The following is a 25,019-nucleotide window of genomic DNA, read 5'->3' on the forward strand; positions in this document are numbered from 1 at the left end:
TCCTCGTCATCAATGGACCCTCACCTCTATTTCTTCAACAGTCTTAGGTCATAAATTAGGGTAGTCTTCCATCAAATAACTTAAAAAAGGAAGAGGGATTGTAAATAAGTTGTGCCTGGCTTGGGCCAGTTAGCAGCCAGTTTTGTTCTAGAATCTCAGTCACGGTTCAAACATGGAGCTTGAAAATTCACGTGGATGGTAGATGTCTTCAGATGGAAGAGGCAGGGAGGGGCCAGTTGGCAGGTGAGAGGGGGGCCAGGTGGGACGAGGGAGCAAGGAGGTGGGGGAGTGAAGGAGGTGGCGGGGAGAGCCTGGGCCACCAGGACAGGAATGGAGGCCTGTGGACAGCACAGGAGAGACGGACGCCGCGGCCCTTGAGGGCCCGCATGACTCGGGGGTTGCTGCGGCCAGGTCTCGTATTGCACAGAAAAGAAGGATCTGGGCCTCTGTAGGTGGCCAGAGGATCAGTGGTCCCCGCACATGGGTAAGTTCACGAAGGTGAACACGTTGAACTCCGTCATGATGGAGAAGCACAGGAACACGCCATACAGGAAGAGACAGCCGCACCCCAGCTTCTTGTCCAGCTGCCACTTGTTCAGGTGAACCCCAAACACCTGCAACAGAGAGAATGGGTCAGAGGGCACTGGGAAGGGTTATGGGTGGTGGGCCTTGGATAGGGCGCTGAGTCTCTCTGAGCCTGCAAAGTCTATCCCTTTAGATGGTGGGAGATAGGAATGTCAGAATCGAGAAAAGAAGAAATACAGACCAGTTGGGGCAGTGGGGAAAGTAATTTAAAAAGGAAAAATGAGCTGGGCATGGTGGTGCACACCTGTAATCCCAGCTACTCAGGAGGTTAAGGCAGGAAGATCACAAGTTTGAGGCCAGCCTGGGCAACTTAGCCAGACTCTGTCTTGAAACGAAAAGGGCTGGGGACGTTGCTCAGTGGTCAAGTTCTCTTGGGTTCAATCCTCAGTACCCACTCCCCACCCCCCACACAGAATAAAGAAGGAAAACAAACAAACAAACAAAAAGAGCTACTGATAGGGATACAGCTTGGCTGTAGGGCACTTGTGTAGCATCTCCTGTGTGGCCCTCCACTGTCCTGCCCAAACAGGCCTTGGCTTGCGCTAGGGAACACCACTCCTGCAGGCCTCTCAGGGTGGCATTGCCCAGCAGTTCCTCTGATGAGCACAGATCTCCTCTCATTGCTACTCCTGGAGGTGAGGACATAGTCACTGTGGCCTTTATTGCTGCTTCCAAACCATTTTCCTCCTCTCCTCCCTCAAAACACTAAGCTTGGAATCTCAAGTCTTTGGTGACTCCCTGTCCCTCCTTGGTTGCAGTCGACCATGCAACCCTAGGCACTCCATTTGTAGGAGTTTTATGTCTCAGCTCATGGTCACACAACCATTTTTCTCTGTTTTGGCCTTTCTCTCAAGTCTTTGACCTCTGTCTCGCATCAGCCAGTCACCACCTCCACACCCATTTAAAATTAAGTGAAATGAGATAAAAATGCAAACTCCTCAGTTGGGTCAAGTGCTCAATATTCACATAGAATCAGAAACTACTATCCAGAACAGGTTCAGGCCATTTCATTTGAGAAAGTTCTACTGTACAAGGCTGTGGCCTCGACCTTGCTATATTTATCGAGAACAGAAACATCTGTGTTATATTGACTGCGATTTCCTTTCCAGGTTGTTTCCATGTGGTACCCCGACTCCCACAACTCTGCAAGCCTCCCACGACCTATTGTTACCATCATAATTTCACTGGGCTTTGCCTATCTTGATCCTTCCCTCCTCTCCTTACCCTCCTTTTATTCTACTGGCAATTGCTAGAATCACTTCAGAGCACCCATCTGGATTCCTGGCCTCTCTGTGCTGGCTTAGCTAAGCCAAAGCCCTTTGGGGTTCAAGCCATGTTTTCATCTAAGCCATGCTCCATCCACACAGCTGACCACCAGGGCTGGGGGACAATTTTGAATGGCCTCACTTTAAATTTGAGAACACTAACCTTAGGTGGTTCATTAATGTTTCAAAGCAAGCATCCTGTCCTTCCCTACTCCCTCGTTGATTTCTTTTTTCACCTTTGCTCTCTCCTGAAGCCTCCAATGCTCCCTTTTCACCCTCATTTCCATTTCATAGACTCTCATCACTCACAGGCCTCCCCACCTCTCTCCCATTAGTGGAGACTCACTGTCCATGGCCAACTCCATGTGGGCACCAGATCCCTCTCTCATACTACTTAAGAATGTGGTTTCAACAACTCCCCTCTCTTTTATCTACATTTCCATATCTCATCCCCGGATTATGCCAATTGGCATACAAAGATGCTGTTCTCTCTCTCATATTAAAAAGCACCACTTAAAAGATTCCCTTTCCTCTGTACTTTACAATTTATCTCACAGATTATCTGAAAGAGCTGCAAATACCAGCTGTCTCCGACTTCTTCTCCCATTTTCTGTTAGCTTATTCCACTAACCCTCTGCCCATCATGCCAAAAAAACACCCTCATCAAGAACATCCATGGCTTTGCCATTCTAACACTAATGGCTGTACTCAGGGCTCACTGGACACAGTTGATCACTCCCCCCACTTTGAAACTCCTTATCCATTTGGCTTCCAGGATGACACATTCTGCTGGTTTTCTTCCAACCTCTACAACTGCTCCTTCTTTGTTTCTTTACATGTCTCATCTTCATCTTTTTGACCTTGAAGCGTTGCAGAACACCAAGACTTAGATCTTGGGCCTCTTTTCTGTCTACACTCACTCTCTTAGGGAGCTTATCAAATAGCAGGGCTTCGATCTACAGCTACATCTACATTCTGGTATCTCCAGCTTGGATATTTTTGCTGAACTCAGACTCATATTTCCAGTAGTTTTCTTGACCTTTCTTCTTGGAGGTCAAAATAGGCATTTGAAAATTGTTCTTTCTTCTCAAACCCATTTCTTCTTTCAATAACCTAATTTTGACCACACAGGTGGTTGCTAGCTCAGGATCCTGTAGCATGTACAACTATAGCACATCCTAAAGAGAAGCACAGGGTCTACAAACATGCACTCAAACATCAGCTGGCATGCTCCACAATTCACTCAGTGTCAGTAAAGACAAGTCAATTAACTTCTTAGGCCTCAGCCAAAAAATCTGTATAATGGGGCTGATATTAGTGACTACTTCATGGGAGCTCCAAATGGGAAAGTATATGCAAAGCATTAAGCACAGTGTATGGTTATTTTAAATATCAGAACTCCAAGTCATACTAGATCTGAGGAACCTTCTAAACTGTGAAAAGATCAATTATGTAAACTTTCATTTTTGACATAATAGTAAGGCAGTATTTGCTTTGGTAATATTTTTTTTTAAAGAGAGAAAGAGAGAGAGAGAGAGAGAGAGAGAGAGAGAGAGAGAGAGAGAGAGAATTTTAATATTTATTTTTTAGTTCTTGGCGGACACAACATCTTTGTTGGTATGTGGTGCTGAGGATCGAACCCGGGCCTCACGCATGCCAGGCAAGTGCACTACTGCTTGAGCCACATCCCCAGCCCCTGCTTTGGTAATATTTTACCATTAGATTCACGTCCTGAGTTACCTTTCTTACTTCCTGCCTACCCTTATGAATTCCCACTCTCCGGCATATGTCCATTAACAACATGCCAAGTGAAAATCAGTCAATATTTTTTTTGAAACATTAAGGGAAAAAACTTATTGCATTTCAGTGTCTGTAAAAGTGAAAATTCAACAGTATACATGTATGCTAATGGATAGTTCATGTGGGTCAGTTCATGTGTTGGCGTCAATTTGTTCCTACCAAACATGTTAGTAGATTTGGAAATATTCAAGTACACAGAAGACTGTAATGGCCAAGATAGTGGAAAAATATAAAAGCACATTGTCAATAAAACATATTCTTAGTTCCTGAGTTTTAGTCAAACCCATGGATTTATGGAATAGTTTTGTAACCCAGAACAATAAATTAATTGCAATCTACCCTTTGATGACAATCTTATAGAAAAACTGGGAACTCCTCTTTGCTTTTGGTAAAATATTTTGGGCAGGGCCATTCTTCTGAGAGGAAGGCTGGCTCCTTTCAGAAAAAAAAAAAAGAGTCATTCTAGTGGATTGCTAGAATCTACTTCCAGAAGAAATAGCCAGGGGACAGAACATCTGGAGGTCTACTGTTCCCATATACCAAGAGGCCAAGTCCATCTGGTCTCCAAAGAACCTGGAAGAAGGGAAGAATATATGAACTTAAGAATGGAAAGAGATTTGCAAACCTACCGTAACAAAGACGGAAGCCAGGAGCAAACCCACAGAGTAGATCAGCCCCCTGCTATTCAGTCGAATCTGTAAGAAAGGATTAAATTGAGTTAGGCTCCTGAAAAAGGCATCACCTAACCATGAATCCAAATCTTTCCCCTCAAGAACGGCAAAGCAATGTCAGTCATGGCAACCATGCCCTGCACTTGAGATGTGCGCTTTGGTAGAAATGTAGGTTTATCCTTCTCTTGTCCACTCTCAGCATGGTCCTGTCCTTACCTTCAAGAGTGGCACCCCGGCTGGATAACCCCATGACTATTCAAATGACCACTCAAATTCTCCATCTTGTGTTGTATGATTTTTGTTGTCCACAAGACCGTTCTGTCAACCCAATCTCTACAGAGCTATTGCTTTCTCCAACTCATACTACTTTTAGGGTAAATTTTATCACATGATGAAAAATGGGTGATAGGAGAATGTAAATAGGTTTTTTTTTTATCTTTTCTGCATATATTTGTTTGTGTTCTTTTCTTAACTTGATGGAAAGAGGTGAATGAGATGCTATAGTGAGCAACATATAAGAGAAAAAAGTTAGAATAGAGAAGCAGTTTTTTGAATTGTTACAGAATAATGTTGTTTAGTAGAACTTTCCACAATGATGGGAATGTACAGTATCTGTGCTTCCAGTGTGGTAGCCATTAGGCACATGTAGTTGGTCAGTAAAAGAACAAAATGTTTAATCCTAAATTTTTTAAAGAATTAATTTAAATTTCATTTAAAGAGTGTGTGGTTAGTTGCTACAGAATTTGGCAGAGAAAGATAATATTCCAGAAGCAAGGAGAAAGTAGAGTATTGAGGGGCCCTCTTGACCCACAAAGATCATAGAATTACTTCCAAAGTCTTCTGTCCCGAGTCTGCCCTGAAATAGAAGGGGTGCCTGAGAGCAGCGGTTCTCAAAGGCTGGTCCTGGGATAGCAGAAGCATCTCTTGGAAATTTGTTCAAACGCATGATCTCAGTCCTACCCAGGCTTCCTGAGTCAGAAGTTCTGGTGGGAGGGTGGGGCTCGGCCTTCTGTGTTTTAACAGTCCTTCAAAGTGATTCTGATGCCTGGGAAAGCTTAAGAACCACTGATTTGTGGAAAGTAGAAAACCTAAATCCACTTCTTTTGATCTCTGAAGGATTCTTGGGGATGGAACTTTGACATTCACTTTTACAAGTGCTTTTAGAATCTCTTCCATATCTTCAGGTTTGAAGGCTACAGCCCCCTCATCAATGCATATGGTCCTGAAGGAGTGAAAAGCTCAACTGGTTCATAAAAAGGGAGACTGAGACTGATTGATTTGTCTCTTGTTTTCTTTAGAGAACTAAGTGGTGAGTAGGAGTAGGATCAGTTTTGGCCTTCTGACAAGGTTCAAGGTCTGTCGTGTCCTGATTTTAACAGTTCACCACCGGGGTATGTGTTTAGGAACATGTATGTGTCCCCAGAGGCAGGAATGTTGGGTTCATCTTTTGGAGATAGGACCGTCAACCCTAAGTAAGCAATGCTGTGTCACAGAGGGAATGCCTCTTTCCACGGCAACTCGACAGTCTCTGTAAGTCCACCACTTGCTTGAAACCCAGCTGGGAAGTGGTTCACAATCACCAAATGCCTTTCTTAAGAATAAAAAAGGAATCAAGTCATATCTCTGTGGCATGAAAGCAACGGGTTGATCTGGTTAACTGAGTGTAGAAAATGAGAGATTGACTTCATCCCAGTCTGGCTGTCAGCTTAACTTCTTATAGACTTCACCCTGGTTGTGGGCATAGTTTCCTCCCTATATCAGGTGGGTTGGTACAGAGAAGTCAATATCCAGGAGTATATCACCAGTGCATTGTGTTGAAAAAGATTCTATTCCCCAAATATACTCTCCACACGGATTCTCTGGTGATCCCACATGTACATGGGCCCTGGCTGATGTGAGAGGGGAGAGGTGGGCCCAATGTTGGAGCATCATGATGTCCCCTAAAAACTCTCCCAAAGCAGAGGCAGGAACTTCCGGCTGGAGCTGCCCTACGCCTTCTGGTCCACGGGTGGTGCATAAACATTCAGAAACTGTGAATAAAGACTCAGAAATCCTTTGAGCTCTTAATTTTCAATACTACTTGGATTCTTCCTAGAACAGGAGAGAGAGTGTATTCCCAGGCCAGCTTGCCCTCTGAGCTCTGGGGTTGATTCCCTTGTCAGCAACAAGAATTGACTAAAGTGATTTCTTGCCCTTAAGAAACCAAGGGCCAGTGAGAGTAATGATTCAAGCAGGAAAATTCTCTCTAGCTAGCTAAGCATTTTCAAAATGAATCATGTTAAATCAAAGCTTTTGAACTTTAGTCTTCTTATACTCACATACAGTGTCAAAGAACTTGTTGTTGAAATTCTAAATCTGGCTCCAGAGAGGAAAGACAATTCTTTGTTGAGGTTTCTGAAAGTTTTCCACATTCTCACTCCCTCCCCCACTCTGTAGTCTTCCTTTGGTAGTAGACTGCTACATGCACCCAGGTGGTATGTATTTTTGTTGTTGTTGTTTTCATTGTTAATTAGCGACCTGACCTCTTAGAGCTTGTATTTATTCCTCAGTGTCTGTTCCCACACTGCCACACAAACTTTGTAGTCAGGAATTAGGGTTCCCCCAGTTACCATTTGGTTTAACTTGAACATCTCTCAGCCACTGGAGGCTATGGGAGGTTTGGGACAGGGTTTGACAAACTATGATCCTTGGACCAAATCTGGCTCACCACTAGTTTTTGTAAATTAAGTTTTATTGGAGGTAACTTGTTCATATATGTGTTGTCTGTGACTGTGTTCATTCTACAGTATTGAAGATGAGTAGTTTCGGAAGACTATTCGGCCAACAAAGCTTAAAATACTTCCTCTCGGGTCCTTTACAGAAAAAAAATGCCAACCCCTGGTTTAGGGCACAGGATTCAGACACAGCTTCCTGGGTTTTGAATCCCTGCTCAGTCACTCATTTGCTATACAATCGAGAGCAGATCACTTAACTTTCCCCAGGCCTTAGATTTCTGGTGTGTAAACCGGGGATAAGACTGTTCTTACTTTATGGATGTTTGTAAGGATTAACTGAATTAATGAACACAGTAAAGCTCTTGAACAGACCATGGAGTCTATCTAACACATCCTCAATAAGTGTGGGCCTGTATCCCCTACCACTTGGCAAGCTGCCTGGGCCCATTTCCCCAGCACTCCTGGCATCTCCTATAAACTCATCACCTATAGCTCCCAGATCAATGTCTTAACTGGAAGCTACAAATGCAGGATTATATCTGGCTCTACCCTCCACAGACCATGTGCTTAATACACAATTGATGAATAAATAATGAATGACCTTGAGGGATCATGTCAATGGCTTACAAGAAGGTTAATTCCAGTGGGGCAGATGGGACTGGTCAGAGAGAGAGATTGGAAGCAGAGATCCTGGGGGACAATTCCTTGATAATATTCCAGAAGCAATATGATCTCTACCCAGAGTCCTGTCTCCCTTCACTTAATTTCTTATGAGCCTGTATAGATTTTTTAAAAATCCAATATATTATTCCAAAAATGTTCAAGCATTCAGAAAAGTTGAAATAATTATATCATGTAATTTTTTAAAAATAAATTTCAAAATAAGCTGCAGACACAAGTACACTTGATCCCTGAACACTCCTGCCTGCTTCTCATTAAGTGGAGTTCATTTATAGTTCGGGTGTGTTTTTATTCTTACATGCAATCTTCATATAGTGAAAATTTACAGATCATCACTACACCACTGAATGGATTCTAAAAATTGCATATATTCATGTAACTAAAACTCCCACTATGACAAAGAGTGTTTCTGACGCCATAAGTTCTCTTGTTGGCCTCTGCCAGTCTCACCCAAAGGCAGTCCCTACTTCTCTACCACAGGTTGGTTGGGTCTATCCTGGAGCTTCTTACACATGGAAACCTAGAGTGTGTGCTGTTTTACATGAGCATTCGGCACAATTTTTAAGATTCCTTCCTGGTTTTCACTGCATCAATAGCTCATTTATTTTTATTCAGTAACAGTGTAAATATACCATGGCTTGTTCAATTATTCTCCTGTTGATGGACATCTGAGCTGCTTCCAGTTTTGTGTTTTAACAGGTGTCGCTTTTATAATGCAAAATCAACATGAAAAGAGGCCTACAGTGGTTCCTTCTCATCAATACCATGGCTATTGGTAAAGATGAAAAAAATGTAGTTAGAGACTCTGCTAAGGACCTCACAGCACTCTCTCCTGTCCTATCACTGTTCTCTGAGGCTGAGTATGGCACTTTACCAAGTGGAGTAATTCACCATTCCCACACTCTTGCCCCCATATGGGAGCTTCAGTCCAGGTAGGTTGCCTACTCCCCTCCTTCCCACTTTTACTTTGCCCATCCTGCCCCAAGTCCATAGGTCACTTTCAAGGTCACTATTGCACATCTGGTGCAGATCTCCTCCTGCCTGTGCTTGGGGCACATTCTTATCTCTCCAGCTGTCCAAATGCCCTGAGAGCAGATGCCCAGATCTGAATTTTTCCTCATCCTAGCATCTAATTTTCCCCAGCTCCTCACACTGTGTGTTTAAATGAACATCTTCCAGTGATACTGAACATGTGTGTGCATGTATATGTTGGGCAGCAATGAGACTGGGGGCAAGGGGCAAGAGTGGAGATTTCAGCGTAGAGGCAGACCATAGTGAGGGTGGGCTTTAAACTGGTCTTTGTAAGAAAGCACCAGATATTTTTAAATTGAAGCCTAACTTGCATACAGTTAAACATACAGATTTCAAGTGTACTTATAATTAAATGAGTTTTGACAAATGCGTGCATTTATGTAACGCATACCTCAACAAAAATATGAAACATTTCCATCCCCCAGGCATGCTTCCTTGGGGACATGGGTAAGCCAGACAACAGCACCAAACCCTTCTCATTTCTGGATTACCTTGGAAAAAAAAGCCTTTGAGCTCTAGTTCTGCACAGTCAAGCTCAATTATTTCCCTGCTCTCTGCCGGATAGATGCAAGGCACAGTAAATGCAAGTGCATAAAAATTTCATGGCAATGCTGATTGAAGAACATGCAAGGCACATCTCAGGATGTTCAGTCCTGACATTTAACATTGTTTTTATGTCTTGCCTTCAGAAATATGCATTTTCATTTTCCAATTCCCTCTGGGCAGTCCTTGCAGAGGAAACAGAACTCCGGCTACTTCCAAAGTCAATAGGAATGTAGCCCACAATGCATGCGTAGTTTTTGGAACAGATGCACACACAGAGACCCATTCACACCGAGAGTCATGCATTCTTGCTGCTCATAAAACAGTTCTTGAACCCTACTGCACTTAGGGAATCCCAAACCCCCAGCCTTAAAAATTCTGATTCCTCTATACAACAACTTAAGATCTTTCTATGGTCTGAGGTCAGCTCCACCCAACCAATGAATTCTTTTGGAAAAAAAAGAAGCCTCTGGATTTTTTCTAATTTATTTATAATTTGGAACACATGTTGCTTTGCATTTTCTTATTTGGTCAGTGTTAACACTTGCTTGGGTACAGTTTCTAAATAGAAGTTGCTAACCTTGGCTTGACATTGTATAGTATCATTGGGTAGGAATCTCTTTCCCTGAACAATAAATGAGGTAAGAAAGTGAACAAGCCCACAGAAAAGAAGCAAATTAGTGATGGCTGGCCTTCTTAAGTCCTTTCCTTTTCAAGGTGTTCTCATAACACAATGTATACTTACTTCTAGGGACAACTCTATGAAGTAAGTAGGATGGTTTGGTTCTCCCCATTTGAGGATGAGACAACTGAGGCTCAGAGAGATTAAAGCACTTAGTCAATGCTACAAAGTTTGTGAAATGTCAAGTCTGTGCTTAGACTTAGAGTGCAGTCTACAAATCACGGACTCTTCATTGTACCACTCTGCCAGGTATGGGAGAAAAGCCAGGTTTCAGCAGTGAAATCTGGACTTTTCCTACATGTTATTTTGTAAGAGTCCTGAATGAATTGTAAGGACTACAGAAGCCACTTCAGCAGATGCAATTGATATCCCATCTGTCTTAGTTCATTTTCTGTTACTATGACAAAATACCTAAGACCAGGTGATTTGTAAAGAATAGAAGTTTATTTGGTTTATGGTTCTAGAGGCTAGAAAGTCAAAGACCATGGTGGTGGCATCTGTTTGGCATCTAGTGAGGGTCTCTTTGCTGCATCTTAATATGGCAGAGGGCATTGCATGAAGAGCTTGAGTCTCTGACTTTTTCTAAAGCTACTCATGCCAGCATGGAGTCTCCACCCTCATGACCTTTTCTAATCCCAATGTGCTCCTCCAAGTCTCACTTTCAAACACCATTAACATACAACTTTGAGGATTAAGTTTCTAACACATAAAATTTGGAGGGATACATTCAAACCCCTGCACCATCCATACCCCCTACTCCCAGTGTTTACTATTAGGCGTGCCAGCAGTCTGCCAACCTCCAGGATCCTCATCTGTGCCTCAGGGCTTTGTCCTAAACCATGGAAGTACCCAGCAATGAATCTTAAAAAATCCTCTCTGCCAAGGACTCTCAGAAGCAGGAATAGATTAGTAAAGATGAACGTGTACCTTTTTGACCCCTCCAGGTGGGATCATTCAGAGACGGGGTGTGTATCATTTCCTAGAGCTTCCTCTGGGGGATTCAGCTCCAGTTGCCCATGGTAATATGCTTGCTATTGGCTGCCACTTTCTCCCATCTCACTTTCCTACGCTCATATTGGAGTTTTCTGTCCTTTCTGAATAAACTCCTCACCCTGAATCCTTGTCTCAGGATTGAACAGTTTCTGGGATTCACAAGACTGAATCACTTTTCAGTCAGCTCTTCCATTGCAGGATCGGTCACAATCCTTCCTTTCCCCACCTGGAACCCAAGAGTTAAGACAAGGGATTGGGTGGTCTTACTGTAGGTCCCAGGAGCTCTCTTAGAACATTCTCAAGAGGTCTCATTCATCAAGATATCACCAAATAATCTCCATTCGTCTTTCTAGGTTCTGCTGGAACAGTCAGTCGCTGGGCCCAGCAGTGACATTCTGTCATTAGGCTATTTTCTGTGGTATGAACACTCCCATCATGGCCAATTTGAAACCATCAACATGCTATCACCAAAGCTGGGTTAGAAAGGGTTCCACATAATTGAGCTTCTGGACTCCAGTGCCTCACTGTCCCTGGGTTGGGACAGGGATTTTCAGGAGAAGGAAAACTGATTCTAGCAGATAGAATCAGGTTCTAAGTATTGAGAACATGACTGGGGAATCTGTGATGAGAAGGTGAGAAGGAAAAACAGGGAAATATCACAAAAGAATTGGTTCACTGATCCATTCCTCAGGGGCTCTCAGCTAGGAAATGGGAGCACTAGTGGAGTGAGACACAGTTCCTGTCCTCAGCTGGAGAGTTAAGGGGAGACACGTCAGAGGGTAGAGCCCCATACTATTATGGGACTATTACGTTTAGCTGGGGATAGACTTTCTACAAGGAGGTGATGGCTTCCCGGCAGAGCTGGCTTTAGAAGAACCTTGGAAAAGGCCTGACCCATTTTCTCCCAGTTCTCCATAGACCCAGTTCCTTCCAAATTTCCACTTTTCTGGTTGATCAATCTTCAGTTTCCTTTGCTGGATGATTTTTTCCCCCTATCCAACATCAGGATATTGCTTTGAGTTCTCTCTCTGCATTTACTTCCTTTATGAGTTTTATCCTTTAAAAATCAAAATATTGCTGTTGACTCTTAAATTCTTACTTGGAAAGGAGACGTCTCAGAACTTCAGACATTTATTCCACTTCCTACTCAACATCTCCACCTGGATGGCATTCAAACATATCAAACATAATTCACCTTAAATGAAATCCCTGATTCTTCTTCTTAAATGCGTTTCCTATCCTCCCTTGACTAATTTCCATCAATGGCGCCACAAGTCACTTAGTTGCTCAATCAAAGAACCAGAAGTTACCTCTGGTTTTTCTCTTATCCCCTTCATGTATTCATTGGGAAATATTATCAATTTTTCCTTTAGAAAATGTGTCTTTTTTTTTTTGTCTCTATTTCTGTTCCTACACCCTTAACCCACATCACCAGCATCTCTTGTCTTCAGTTTCCTTGCTGGTTTCCTCTCTTCCAGTCTTGCTTTCTTCTAATTCCCTTACAAAGAGCTTTGAATATGATCTTAAAATGTAAAGTGAGATAAAATTCTCAATGAAATTTGGAAAGTCCAAACTTTTCACAATAACCAACACAACCCTGAATGACCAGGTCCCTGTCTCACTTGATTCACCTCCTCATTTACAGATGTTTTACCTCCTCATTTTCAGATGTTTCACCTCCTCATTTACAGATGATGTTTAGGGGCTGATGCTAAGTCAATCACCAAACCTCACTTCTTTTTCTGTGCTCTCTTGCTTTGCTTCCACAGTTCTCTTACTTTACTGAGTCAGAGTGACTTACTGATTTCCTTCTCTCTCCTCTGTAGGAGGATGGTATGTTCGTATACATTCTATAGCTTCAAGGTGGGAAGAATTATTCCCTGGTTCTAACTTTGAGATTGGCTTTGTGATATACTGTGGCCAATGGAAGATTAGAAGAAAACCTGATTATGAGCATGTGTTCAAAATATGTTTTTATAGTTTGGCGTGACCTCTTGGGCATCTCCCTTTTATCATGAGAAAAATGTGATCCAGGAAGCACTGGTCTAAAGAGGATGAGAGACACATGGGGCAGACCCATCTGAAGCTTGGAGCCAACCCAGATCAGCCAAATACTTGTCAATCCACAAATGCATAAATGAGAAATATAAACTAATGCATGTATGCTAACAAGTATTGGGAACTCTTGTTACACAGCATTATGATAGCATTATGATAGCAACAGCTAACTGGTAACAACTATCCTCATCCTATCTTGGTCTTCTCTGAGTTGTTATTCTGTTGGGTAAAAGTCCTCTCAATTCTCTTTACCCACTTGCCCTGATAATCTCAGATTCTCAGAAAAAGTATCAATTTCTCATCAGTGTTTCGGTTCGCTTGGCCCCTGGCACACACTGCCACCTCCCGCACAACAAGTCCTGAGAGAGCACACAAAACACTTTGTTTAGAATTGCTTATATCCTTGCTTAGTGCCTTTCACAGATTGTTATTCCTATCATCTTTGCTTATCATAGCTTTTTGGCACAAAACAGTCATGCAATCAATGCTTGATACAAGAAAGAAGGATCTAGGTAGAAAGGGTTGAGTGAGAACATTTTTGGTTACCTCTTCTTTTTACCTCTGGGGATTCAGAAGTCAGGTAGACTCTTGTTCAGAAAGAGAAAGATATTCTCTTCCCTCCTTTCCTTTTCAGGTTTATTTTACATTTCTAAGTCCTAGCTCAGAAATGTTTCTTCCTGGCTTCCTGGAGCCTGCCTGATGACTTTTTTATTCTGTTAAATCTCAGTGTACAGTCATTCATCACCTTAATTGGACAAGAAGTGCTCATTTTCCAAACTTTAACTTTTTTGAAATATTTCTTATTTTGGGCACTTAGGTAACTAGCTGGCTTCTGAGCAGGCCACAGAGTACTAAGAAATGTCAAAATCTGTAAAAGTGCATCCATTCCTCACTGCCAAATGCTTGAACCTAATGTCAGGCACAAAACAGCTGCCTGGATGGTAATTATCCCATAATTATGACTTGGAAATCCCATCTGGACGAGATGGAAAAATTGTTTCAGAATGGTCGGCAGGTCCCTTGGGAGATTGAGAGAGGCCATCAACCCACACAGGCTGCTTGGTTCTGATGTCAGAGACACTGAAAGATGTCTTGGGGTTACCATCAATGCTAAATGGAAGGAGGTCCCCGAGTGTTCTTTTGGAAATGAAGCTTTTCTCTCGGGTGCAGCTGGGGATGGAAATGAGGGCAGACCAAATACTTACAGCAAATAAACCCCGAGTTTGTTTTTCCATGAACCTGAGCCATTTTTCCAAATGACTTCTGCATCTTGGCATGAGACGACACAGTGATGTCCTCAGTGTTGCTAGGCTTGGGGAATTGGACACTTAATGGCACCAAACAAGGTCAGCGAGAGACCAGAGACTTGTTAAAGGACCCAGAGTGGCTCCTTCAATCCTTAGACAGAAACCCATTACAGAAAAATGAGTGACTAGGGGCTGGGCGGTGACTCAGTGGGAGAGCACTTGCCTAGCACATGTGAGGCACTGGGTTTGATTCTCAGCACCACATGTAAACAAATAAAATAAAGGTCCATTGACAACTAAAAAAATATTAACAAAAAAATGAGTGACTACACTGTGACTGTAGGCCCTACAATGTCGGTGGGATGGGAACCTGGGTAGCAGTTCTCTCCCCTTCTGCTTCCTTTCTCTTTTTAGAAGGTCAAGGAGGCCCTTTAGCTTCAATAAGCGGAGCTTGTCTGGTCTTTGAGCAGGGATTCAAACTTAGGGATGGGTTCAGTCTCAGATTTCACCCAGTGACCGCCCTTGTGCTCCTGGGCACAGGCAGCTGCTGTGGCCCCAGGCCTTTTGGCAGTGGTCGGCTGCCCTCTCCCTTTGATCTTCAGTGCTCGGGAGACAGAAAAAAAAAATCTGTCTTCTCTCTGCCTCTTTCTGGATGTGCGCTTTAACCTCTCTGGAACTTTTCTTTCTTTTTTTTTTAAAAAATATTTATTTAATCTAATTTGTTATACACGATGGCAGAATGAAATTCATTTCGTATTTACACATATAGAGCACGATTTTTCAAGTCACTGATTGTACACAAAGTATTTTCACACCATTCATGTCTTCACACGTGTCCTTAGGGTGATGATGTCTAACTCCTTCCACCGTCTTTCCTACCCCCAGACCTCCTTCCTTCCCCCCCCCCTTTGCCCTATCTAAAGATCCTCCATTCCTCCCATGCCACTCCCCACATCGCCATTATGGGTCAGCACCCTCATATCAAAGCAAACATCAGTGGGCATTGTTTTTCTGATGTGCAGAATGGGAGAGAGCTGCATTGTGCTTAGCTTGCAGCCTGAGCCCTGTGCCCAGCTAGGTGGCTGGTGACTCCTGTCCACTTCACCCCCCACACCCACCCGTGCTCCCACTACCTGGCCTTCCTTTTGTTCTTGGATACAGCTTGCCTCCATGTCTTTTAGTCCCCTTTTTCCAGAATGCTCCCCTTTTCTGCACACACCTGACTCTTCCCACTCTTCCCACAACTCTTCCCTCAGTGGTTCACAACTCCCTACCTGATGATTTCAGAATGGAGCGGATCCCCTCCTCTCTATCCCATGGCCTCATCTCATTGACTTCATAAAGCTTTGGCTCTTCCAGTTAGCACACTTGTGTGTTCCTTCACTCCCATACTCTCTGGCCTATCCCATGTACTCTCCACCGTAAGGGGAAGGGAGTCCACCTTGTTTGGTTTTATATGCCAAGTTTCTGACACACGGCAGGTGCATGATAAACACTGGTTGAAGAAATAATCCTTTGCTTATTTAGCCGTTGTGACAATTAGGTGAGACCATGTGTGCACAGTTTCCCCAGAACACCTGGTGAGTCACAGGTGCTGAATGAATCTTATTGCTCTTTCCTCTGGCCCCTGTTCTCTCCTCAGTTAGCTGATTCCTTCATTATGCTCTGCTCACATGTCTTCTATTCTTGGATGCAGCCTGCCTCGGGTGAAGTGACAAGGAATAAAGGGAAAGTTAGGATAAATAGGTGAATGGATGAATTGATCGATTCATTCATCCAACAAATGCTTGTTGACCATGTTCTGGGTGCCAGGCACTGTGCTAGGCACACAGGAAACAACAACTTCATAAGACGGGTACAGTTTCTGCACTTAGTTCTGCTCCCCCTCATTAGGGGAGGCTCAGACAAAAGGGAAAAAGCAAGTTCTTTGGTGGGAGCTGCTGAAAGACACAGGAGTGATACCTGATGCATGTTTGTAAGATCACAGTTGACGTTTAAGCTGTCACTTGTAGGATGACAATGAGAACAAAAGAACAGGAGCCCTTGGGAGCAGTCCCTGTTACCTAGTCTGTGAGGCAGTCTGATCCAAAGATCCATTTTTTGTAATTCCTGGCCTTTAGGCAAATCAAAAGACCCAGTCCAGTTGGACCAAACACTGTGTTACTGTAATTGTGCTATTTTTACTAGTTGAACAGGTGTAGTCTGTTAAAGAAAAACTTCCAGAAAACTCAACTCTTCCTTTCTCCAGCTGCCTGTTTTTGATGAAAACATTTCACTTTGAAATATATTCTACACTTGACGCACATCCTAAAGGGTAGGAGATGCAGTGTAACTTTTGCTTGATGACTCTGGACTACTACCATGAAGGATTTATTTAACAGGGATGAAACGTGGTGGAGTTTGCAGGAGCTGCTGATGTGGGATTGCTTGCTGCCACAACCGAGGAAATGAAATGTGTTCTCTGTTTCAACAAGTAAAATGTCCTGCTTTGTGCAAGATGGCACTTGATGGAGCAACTTTAGTGCCTGAAGCCCTAAACTTGGATTCTAGTAGCAGGGATGGTATGTGATAAATAACTGTGCCCTGAGGTGGAAAAGCAATGGGCAACAGGCATGTGGAGAAGAGATTATGTGGAGTGTGAAGCTGCATTTGGGCAGAACATAGAAGGATTGGGGTACTTGGCATGTGGGCAAGATTTGAGGTGTTCGGTTCATGGGGATTTGGACCTCATTGAATGCTTCTCAAGCAGAGAGCAAAGTCATGGAGGAAGGTAAGTAAAAAGCAGCCTATTAAAACATAAGATCTGAGGTTAGTTTTATAACTGTCACTTCCCTGATTTTACTCACTGAGCTGGTCTGTCCCTGTTTTTTTTTGTGCATTTATGTTCCAGTCCTGACTCAGAAAAAAACTTTCAAATTGTAAGGTTATCATTACTTATGAAATGCCCAGTTGTAGAATTCATAACTTTAACAAAAATACAATCACAGCTTCCTGACTGTTCCTCAGTTATGAATCTTACTGAAAATAAAATAATCAGAACTTTTTCCTTTGAAATTTTAAAGTTCAAGGTGAAATCTCCTTTTTTAAAATGGCACTGGATGCCAGGTGTGGTGACGCATGACTTTAATCCTAGCAACTTGGGAGGCTGAGAGAAGAGGATCGCAAGTTCAAGGTCAACTTAGTAAGATCTTTAGAAAGACCTTGTCTCAAAATAAAAAATGGAAAAGACTAGGGATGTGACTCAGTGGTAAAGCATCTCTGGGTTCAGTCCCCATCACCCACGCATCCCTTCCAAAGTGGTACCAGAAAACTTGGGAATCTACATTCAGAAGAATAAAGTTGTCTCACTGTATACAAAATGAGATCTTGACTCATTTCATGAGCTATTTACTGAGTATATTACTGATTTTCTGCTTTCAAAAGAGAGGTCTTTTTTTGGATGTTTGTGTTTCTGGAATAAAATGAAGATGTCTTCTAGTTATTGAAACAGAGGCATTTACATGAAAAACCCATGTGACACACCTTTCTCTGGAGTCTTCCAAAATGTCCCCCAAGAGCCTCACAGGTGCGTGTGGCTGTTGATCATAGAATGGCCTGATTTTCCTACATTTTCCTTTCTACTCCAAGGATAGAGGAGATCTTCAACTATAAGACTAGACATGATTCTTGTACAACTCCAGCAGAATGACCAAAGTGACCCAATTATGTCATCTTCAATGGAAAACATAATTTTGGGCCAAATATCTAATGAGGCCTGGATTTTTTGTTTTCATGATATTATCCTGTCACTAGATGTTGGGACCTGGAAAGGTTATGTTTTCTTAGCTGTTGGAATTACTGACATGAGAATAATGTTTGATTTTATATTCTTTAAAGAAGTTAGGGAGAACGTCCGGAAGAGAGGGAAGATGGGCAGACCACTAAGGGAATTATTTATGCTAGATAGTGTGCCTAATTGAGTTGGAACGACAGGCCCGATATACATGTTCAGCCAGGAAGATTTCAAAGTTGGTAAGATAATCTGATTTAATTCTGAGATGAATTCTAGTTTTGCTTTTCAAAGTTTCTAATTTTACCTTCCATGGCTAAGCCAGTAACCCAATAACATAAGAATAAACCCAATGGATGCTGAATATGGGCTGAATATAGGCAGTGTCTCCCAAAGTCCATGTGTTAGAAGCTTGGTTCCCAGGTGGCACAGTTGGGAAGTCCTCTAGATCTAGATCTTTAGGAGGCAGGTCTATATGAGAGGTCCTTAGGTCACTGGGAGTATGCCCTTGAAGGGAATTATGGGAACCCAACCCCTTCTTCTCCATTTTCTGCATCCTGGCTCAAGAGCTGTGTGACTTGGTCCGTCTCATATTCCCATCATGATGTGCTATCCTCACCAGTAACCCAAAGCAGTGGGGTCACTCAATCTTGGACAGAAAACTGCAGAACTTTTTAAGTTAGTTGCCTTAGGTATTTCATTATAGTAATGCAAGGCTAATACCATGGATCTTAAGGACCTTGGAAGGATTCTCATTTCCTGCTCGTACCTGTCCATCTGGCAAAATTTTACTATTAAGGGATTGTTTTTTCTGAATTATTTAAAGTATAGTTTCTTTTCTTCTTTTTTGTTCCTTTTTTTTAGCATTTTCTTCTCGTCCTCAACAGAGGAGACCAGAAGTAGTTGAAATTCAGATAGATATGATTTTTACTTCTACACAACTTTAATGAGCTAAGTGAGAAAATGAAGCAAATAGAAGAATAAATCAACAAACCAGGTGGGTTATAGATGAACTTATTACATTCATATATGTAGTACTCAACTGGGTTAAGGGGCATCTTTATTGGTTTCCTTGCCAAGTAAAATCAGGCAATGACAGAGGGTTACTAAATATTTTCCAATAGTAGTTAGGTCACCTTAACTGCAGGGTTTCTGTTTAGAGCAGGGTAAGCAGGTTTGAGGCCAGAGTTGAACTGCTTGATAAGAAGGAAAGACTGAATGATGGAATCAGTAAACTCCTTGTCCTGGGTTGGAAGTGTCTCTCTAATTCATGAAAAGTTAACTGCAAATGCAGTGGAAGATCTCATCATGGCTTCTGTTGTGTTTGACACATATCATGGCTCAAGAATGTTCCTGCCTTGCACTGTGTGCCATAAGAAGACAGACATAGAAAAGCCTCAGCATTCATCTCATAAAGCTTCCTGTGGTCAGAATATGCCGGAACTGTGTAGCTGCCCCCAACCCTCAGAAATAAAATTTGACAAATTAAATTGTAAAGAATATCATTTTGAAAAACAATAGTCTACATACAATTCCAACTCCTGGAAAATTATCTAAAAAAATAACAAAATGTAGATATAGATTTATGTGCAAAATTTTTACAGATCTCTGAAATCTATTGATGTATAAAGATGCCTGAGACATAGTTATTTATAACAGTGAAAATCTTGATGTAACGTAAATGTCTAAGAACTAAGGCATGATTAAGTAAATTTTTGAATATTTATATGCTGGAATAATAGGTCACCTTTGAAAAAGGAGTTTCTAATCACATTTAAAGGAAAACATGTTTGATTTAATAAGTATAAAAAGCAGTGTACACTATGTCATAATATAATCTCAGTCATTAAATACATTTAGAAAGAGAAAATATGCTGAAATAACAATAGTTATCTCCGGATTTTTCTATGGCTACTTTTTATTTAATGTGGAGCTATATAATCTAATAGGTAGCCTTAAGCTACCTGTTACTACATAAACTTAAAGTAATTAAAATTAAGTAAAATTTTAAAATTCAATTCTTCACTTGCAACAACTACATATCATGTGCTTACAAGTCACATGTAGCTGGTGGCTCCTGCATTGCCAGTATATTTACAGAGCATTTCCATAATTATAGAGAGATACTGGGCAGGTGCTGCTCCAGAGTTTCGTATATATCACACGAGCTATTTTTATAATCAGAAAAAAAGAAGAAAATTGTAAAGGTTTACATTAGCTAGTTGTAGATAGCACTGGCAAAACAGAACCAAAGTCACTTGTATTAAGAAATCAATATATGCCAACCTTAATGAGATAGTTTCAATACAACCAATCAATAATATTGTTTGCAGCTTGAGCACAATAAAGATGAAAGAGGGGTGTTTCACGTGTGACCCAGGAAAAGGATCTCAAAGAGCCAGGACTGGTCAATGTGCCCTGCATGTTTGGGAGAGAGGAGACAGCTCAACCTGAGTATTTTGGTTGAGAGTTCTCACAGCAGAGATAAGCCCTCCAATATGGGTGGACACAGCTCTAAATAAAAGGTTATACAGCAGATTCCTCTTGTTTGGATTTCACTCTCAACCACATGAGTCAAACTAGAGAGATTGCTACTGTTCACTGCCATCTGCATATCCTCCTCTTCTGGGGCACACAGCTAAACTAATGACCTGGATCCCTTCTTGCACCTAGCTGGGTACATATGACTTCTCTGGTCCATGGCATGAAGATAGACAGGACATAAACCACTTCTAATGCTCATCAAAAAATGCAGTGTATAATTTTCCATGCCCTTGCTTTCTCTATGCTTTTTTCTGTGTGGCCATAGAAAGACTCCAAGATGGTAGAACCAAATGATAGAATAAAGCTTCATCTCTTAGTTTCTTCTTGGAAGAGTCCATGGAAGCTGCCAGAAGGGGAACACTAGCAATAAAATTGAATAAGAAATAAAACTTTGTTGAGCTATTTTCGTGCAATTTTGGAGTTATCTGTAAAAGAGTAGCTAGCAATAATATTCTTACAAATGAAATAATAATTTGGCTTTTTATGTGGAAGGTGTCAACACAGCAGAATTAGTTACTTAATCCTTATGTGCCTAGGGGGGTGCCTTGGTCAATCCTTGAGAATGTGTCCCTTGGAATGTTGCTGAATGATGATGTTGTTTTGTACATGGAAGCACTGGAGCATGCTGTACCAAGTTGCCAGAATTGTTTAGCAAGCTTGATGATGTATAGCTGGTGTCTGTGTTGGGGCTTGGAGATTCAGTTATCATAGCTATTCTTATAGCAGAAATGTATCTACATGACCAGTCTCAGATTCCACTGGACTTTCTTGGGTGGAGACATCTGACATGTGACCCTGTAGTTCACGATGAGGGAGAACCGTGAGACTCAGGAGGGGAGGAATTGGAAGCTTGCACCTGACTTCTCTGGGCTTATGATACATTACATTTCCCTGTTGCTTTCACCCCATATCCTTCGCTGTAATACATCATAGCCAGGCCTATAACCTGTTACTGATTCCTGTGAGTGTTCCTGGTAAAACTTTGAATATGAGGCTAGTCATGGGTCCCTCAAAATACATTCCACATAAACGTTTTCTTCAGCAATAGAGAACAAATCACCCCAAATTAGCATGCTTTCTGCCTGGTATTTATGTGTCTTACTATCATCTGACATTGTAGCCGATGCATCAAATTCTTCTGAATTTGGTTGACGTGAGTCAGTTCCTAAGAGCCTGACTGACAACAGTTTCAGTCTTTGCCTGCAGGATTTAGGAGTGTCATTTGGAATCCCGTGACCACCCAATGGAGGACACCCTTTCAGTGACCAACCTGAATGACATGTCTTCAATGCTTCCCTTACATGCATCATATAACATGTGATAAGATGAAGTAAATGCAAATAAACAGAGTAGGGGTTGGTGAATTATGAGCCAGGGATCAAATCTGGCCCACCCACTGGTTTTGCATAGCGGCCCATGACTTAAGAATGCTTTCTACATTTTTTAAATAGTTGAAAAAAAATCAAAACAAATATATAACCAAATAAAATAAAAACTTAAATTCTAGTTTTTGTAAATAAAGTTGCACTGAAACAGCCACAGTTTCTATGGATGCTTTCCTGATACATGGGCAGAGTTAGTAGCTATGACAGAGACTGTCTGGTCCACAAACCTAAAATATTTACTATTTGGCTCTTGGCAGAAAAAATTTGCTAACCTCTGCTTTAGAGACCTGAATGTCACCATAAGCCTGAATTTGCGAGGACTTTGACAAGGAGAATTTTTTTCCTCTCAACATTACTATTTCAACATTTTATTTTTCCCTGAGAAAAAAGTGTCTCAGTGTCCAAGACAACTAAAAAGAGAGTCCATGTAGTTTTGCATTTAAGAAAACCATACCGAGGAAAGAAACCACTTACATAAGATCCGTAATCCACAGCCAGCGTTTGCAGAGCCCAGGGAAGACCCAGGCCAATCAGGATGTCAAACACGTTGCTCCCAATGGAGTTGGACACAGCCATGTCCCCCATCCCTGCAAGGACAAGAGGTTGCTCACGTGAGAGAAGAGATCTCAGGCGTTATGGTTTAGATTTGGAATGTCCCCTAAAAGCTCCTGTGTTAAAAGCATGGTCCCCAATGCCACAAAGTTAAGAAGTGGTGCTTTTTAGGCAACAATTGGATAATGAGGCCTCTGACCTCATCATTAATTCAATTGCTGGGGGATTAATCTATTGAAAGCTTAATGAGCCACTGAGAGGTGAGACCTAGTTAGAGAAAGCAGGTCACTGGAGGTGTGCCCTGGAAGGGTTTATCTTGTCTTTAGCTCCTCTCTCTCTCTCCTTCCTGGTTGCCATGAGCTGAGAAACTTTCTCTTCTGCCATGTTGTTCTGCCTCACCTCAGGCCCAGAGTAATGGAGCCAGCAGACCATGAACTGAGTCCTCTGAAAGTATGAGCCAAAATAAGTATTCCTCCTCTATTTTATCCTTGTCTGGTAATTTGGTTACAGCATCAAAAAGCTGGCTAACACACCAGGAGAGGGCAGGGGCCCCCCATGGGACTCTCCCAAGTCTTTGGTGTGACCGAAAGCCAGTAGTTTTGCTGATTCATGTATTTGGTTCTCCTAGGCCATCACTGATATCAAGACCTGTGCAGATTTTAAAACACAGGGACACATATTCTATCAATCTGTTGACCTTCACTTCAAATGTAATCACTGAGTCAATGTAAGTGATGCAAAAAAATCAAATATGTTTCCAAAAATTCTGGAGGTTTTGAGCCATCCTTCTAGAAAGGAATAAACTCAGCAGTCTACAAAGTGGCTCCTGAACTCACCAACTTACATGTTTTAGTATTATCTCTTAGAGTTCTATACTGTGTTCAGTTATTCTGAATAATTAAGCATTATAAAAATAATGAAATTTGTAGAATTTCATGAGCACTTCTGTGCTATGTTTTGTAATTGCACAATGCATTTGTTAAAATAAATTCCTTCAAGCATAAATCAGGAATGTAAATGCGGGTGGGTGCTGGGAAGGCCATGACCATCAGAAATGCTCTTCTGGAGCAGGGATGCAGCTAAGTGGTTGAGCATTTTCATAATGTGCAGGGTCTGAGGTCCAACCCCAAGCACATTGTGGGGTGGCAAGGGAAGAGTGTCCATCTGGGGAGGTGAACTGTGAGCTTAGTTTTGGAAGAAAGGATCTGTCATATGCTGAAAACTGACCTCATATAATTGTCACTTTGAGGAGGGCTGCATGTGGGTAAGCCTTAGATATGGAGGGGTCTGTCCTTTCTAAGCCCACTTTCTTTATTCTTCAAATGGGAGTACAATTGTCCATACCTCATAAAGTTGTTTAAATTAATAAGACAATGCACATAAAATGCCTTCTTTAGTAGAGGTTAAGTGTTTTTGTTTTTTTTTTTAAAGGTACTGGGGATTGAACCCAGGGGTGCTTTACCACTGAGTCATGTCTCTAGTCCTTTTTATTTTGAGATAGGGTCTTGCTAAGTTGCTGAAGGTCTTGCTAAGTTTCTGAGGCTGGCCTCAAACTTGAGATGTGCCTGCCCCAGTCTCCCAAGTCTCTGGAACTACAGGCATGTGCCACCAGCCTGGCTTTTAGTACTATTTTTATAATAAAAGGACAGTAGTGCAACCAGAATGATCTGTGGATGCTACCCAGGAAAACATCTCTGCCTTCCTCAAGGGAGTAGAACCTTCTGGCTCTTTTTCCTGACCTTTTGGTCTCAGGAAGCCTTTAGGCCAACCTGGCATTGAAGTCTCCCATAACTCCTTCCAGGTGGGATTTGCTGCTCTCTTAATTGGCATGCCTACTCCTGCTCTGAGCTTGGGAGGCCTTCCTTCCTATCCCTGCTGCCCTTGGTGGTCCCACCTTGTCTGGCCACGATGAGGCTGGCCATGCAGTCGGGCACACTGGTTCCGGCAGCCAGGAAGGTGATCCCCATGATGACGTCAGGAATCCCCAGAGTGTAGCCGATAATTGTGACCTGGAAGAAGCAGGAAGAAGCCATTAATTAAGGGCCACCATGAGCCCAACTTGTCCCTGGTTCCTCTGAGCAAGACTCGGAAAGCTGTCCAACCTGGGTGGTCTCTTTGGAGGGCAATGCCCGCCCTCTTTATCAACTCAGGGGGCAATGAATATTATGTAGATGAGACCAGAACTTCAGATCATGAGATGGCGCAATTACAGAATCCAGACTTTCCAATGAAAAGTTGGCCTTTCTTTTACTCCTTTCAGGTGACACAAGCAATTTGAGAGGGAAACCCGAATTTCTGGGAAAGACAATGTTGGGATAGGATATTTGAACTCAAGATGGTCCAGGAAAATCCAGAATGAATGGCTTTTGGGCTGTGGGAGAAATTTAAGTATCCACATCAGTAGTCCAGTGGGAATTCGTGAGAGCTGGAAGGGGCTAAATTTCACCCCTTTGTTGGAAAAGCCATAAGCAGCCTTTCCTTTCCTCACTTCCTTGGCA

The 25,019-nt window shown here is 42.2% G+C and overlaps 1 protein-coding gene across 1 annotated transcript in view; it reads right to left on the reverse strand.

The window, feature by feature from the left end:
- Positions 1–401: 401 nt before the first annotated feature.
- Positions 402–25,019, reverse strand: part of Slc24a3 (solute carrier family 24 member 3) — a 448,141-nt gene continuing 423,523 nt past the window's right edge. The window contains exons 13-16 of the mRNA XM_026400702.2: positions 24,416–24,530; positions 22,444–22,556; positions 4,280–4,345; positions 402–614 (exon numbers count right to left, since the gene is read on the reverse strand). Coding sequence (XP_026256487.2) covers positions 465–614; positions 4,280–4,345; positions 22,444–22,556; positions 24,416–24,530 — 444 coding nt within the window. The 3' untranslated portion in view covers positions 402–464. The remainder of the gene's footprint in view (positions 615–4,279; positions 4,346–22,443; positions 22,557–24,415; positions 24,531–25,019) is intronic.

Source organism: Urocitellus parryii, chromosome 6, assembly GCF_045843805.1.
Source record: "Urocitellus parryii isolate mUroPar1 chromosome 6, mUroPar1.hap1, whole genome shotgun sequence".
In the NCBI taxonomy this organism is placed as follows: domain Eukaryota; kingdom Metazoa; phylum Chordata; class Mammalia; order Rodentia; family Sciuridae; genus Urocitellus; species Urocitellus parryii.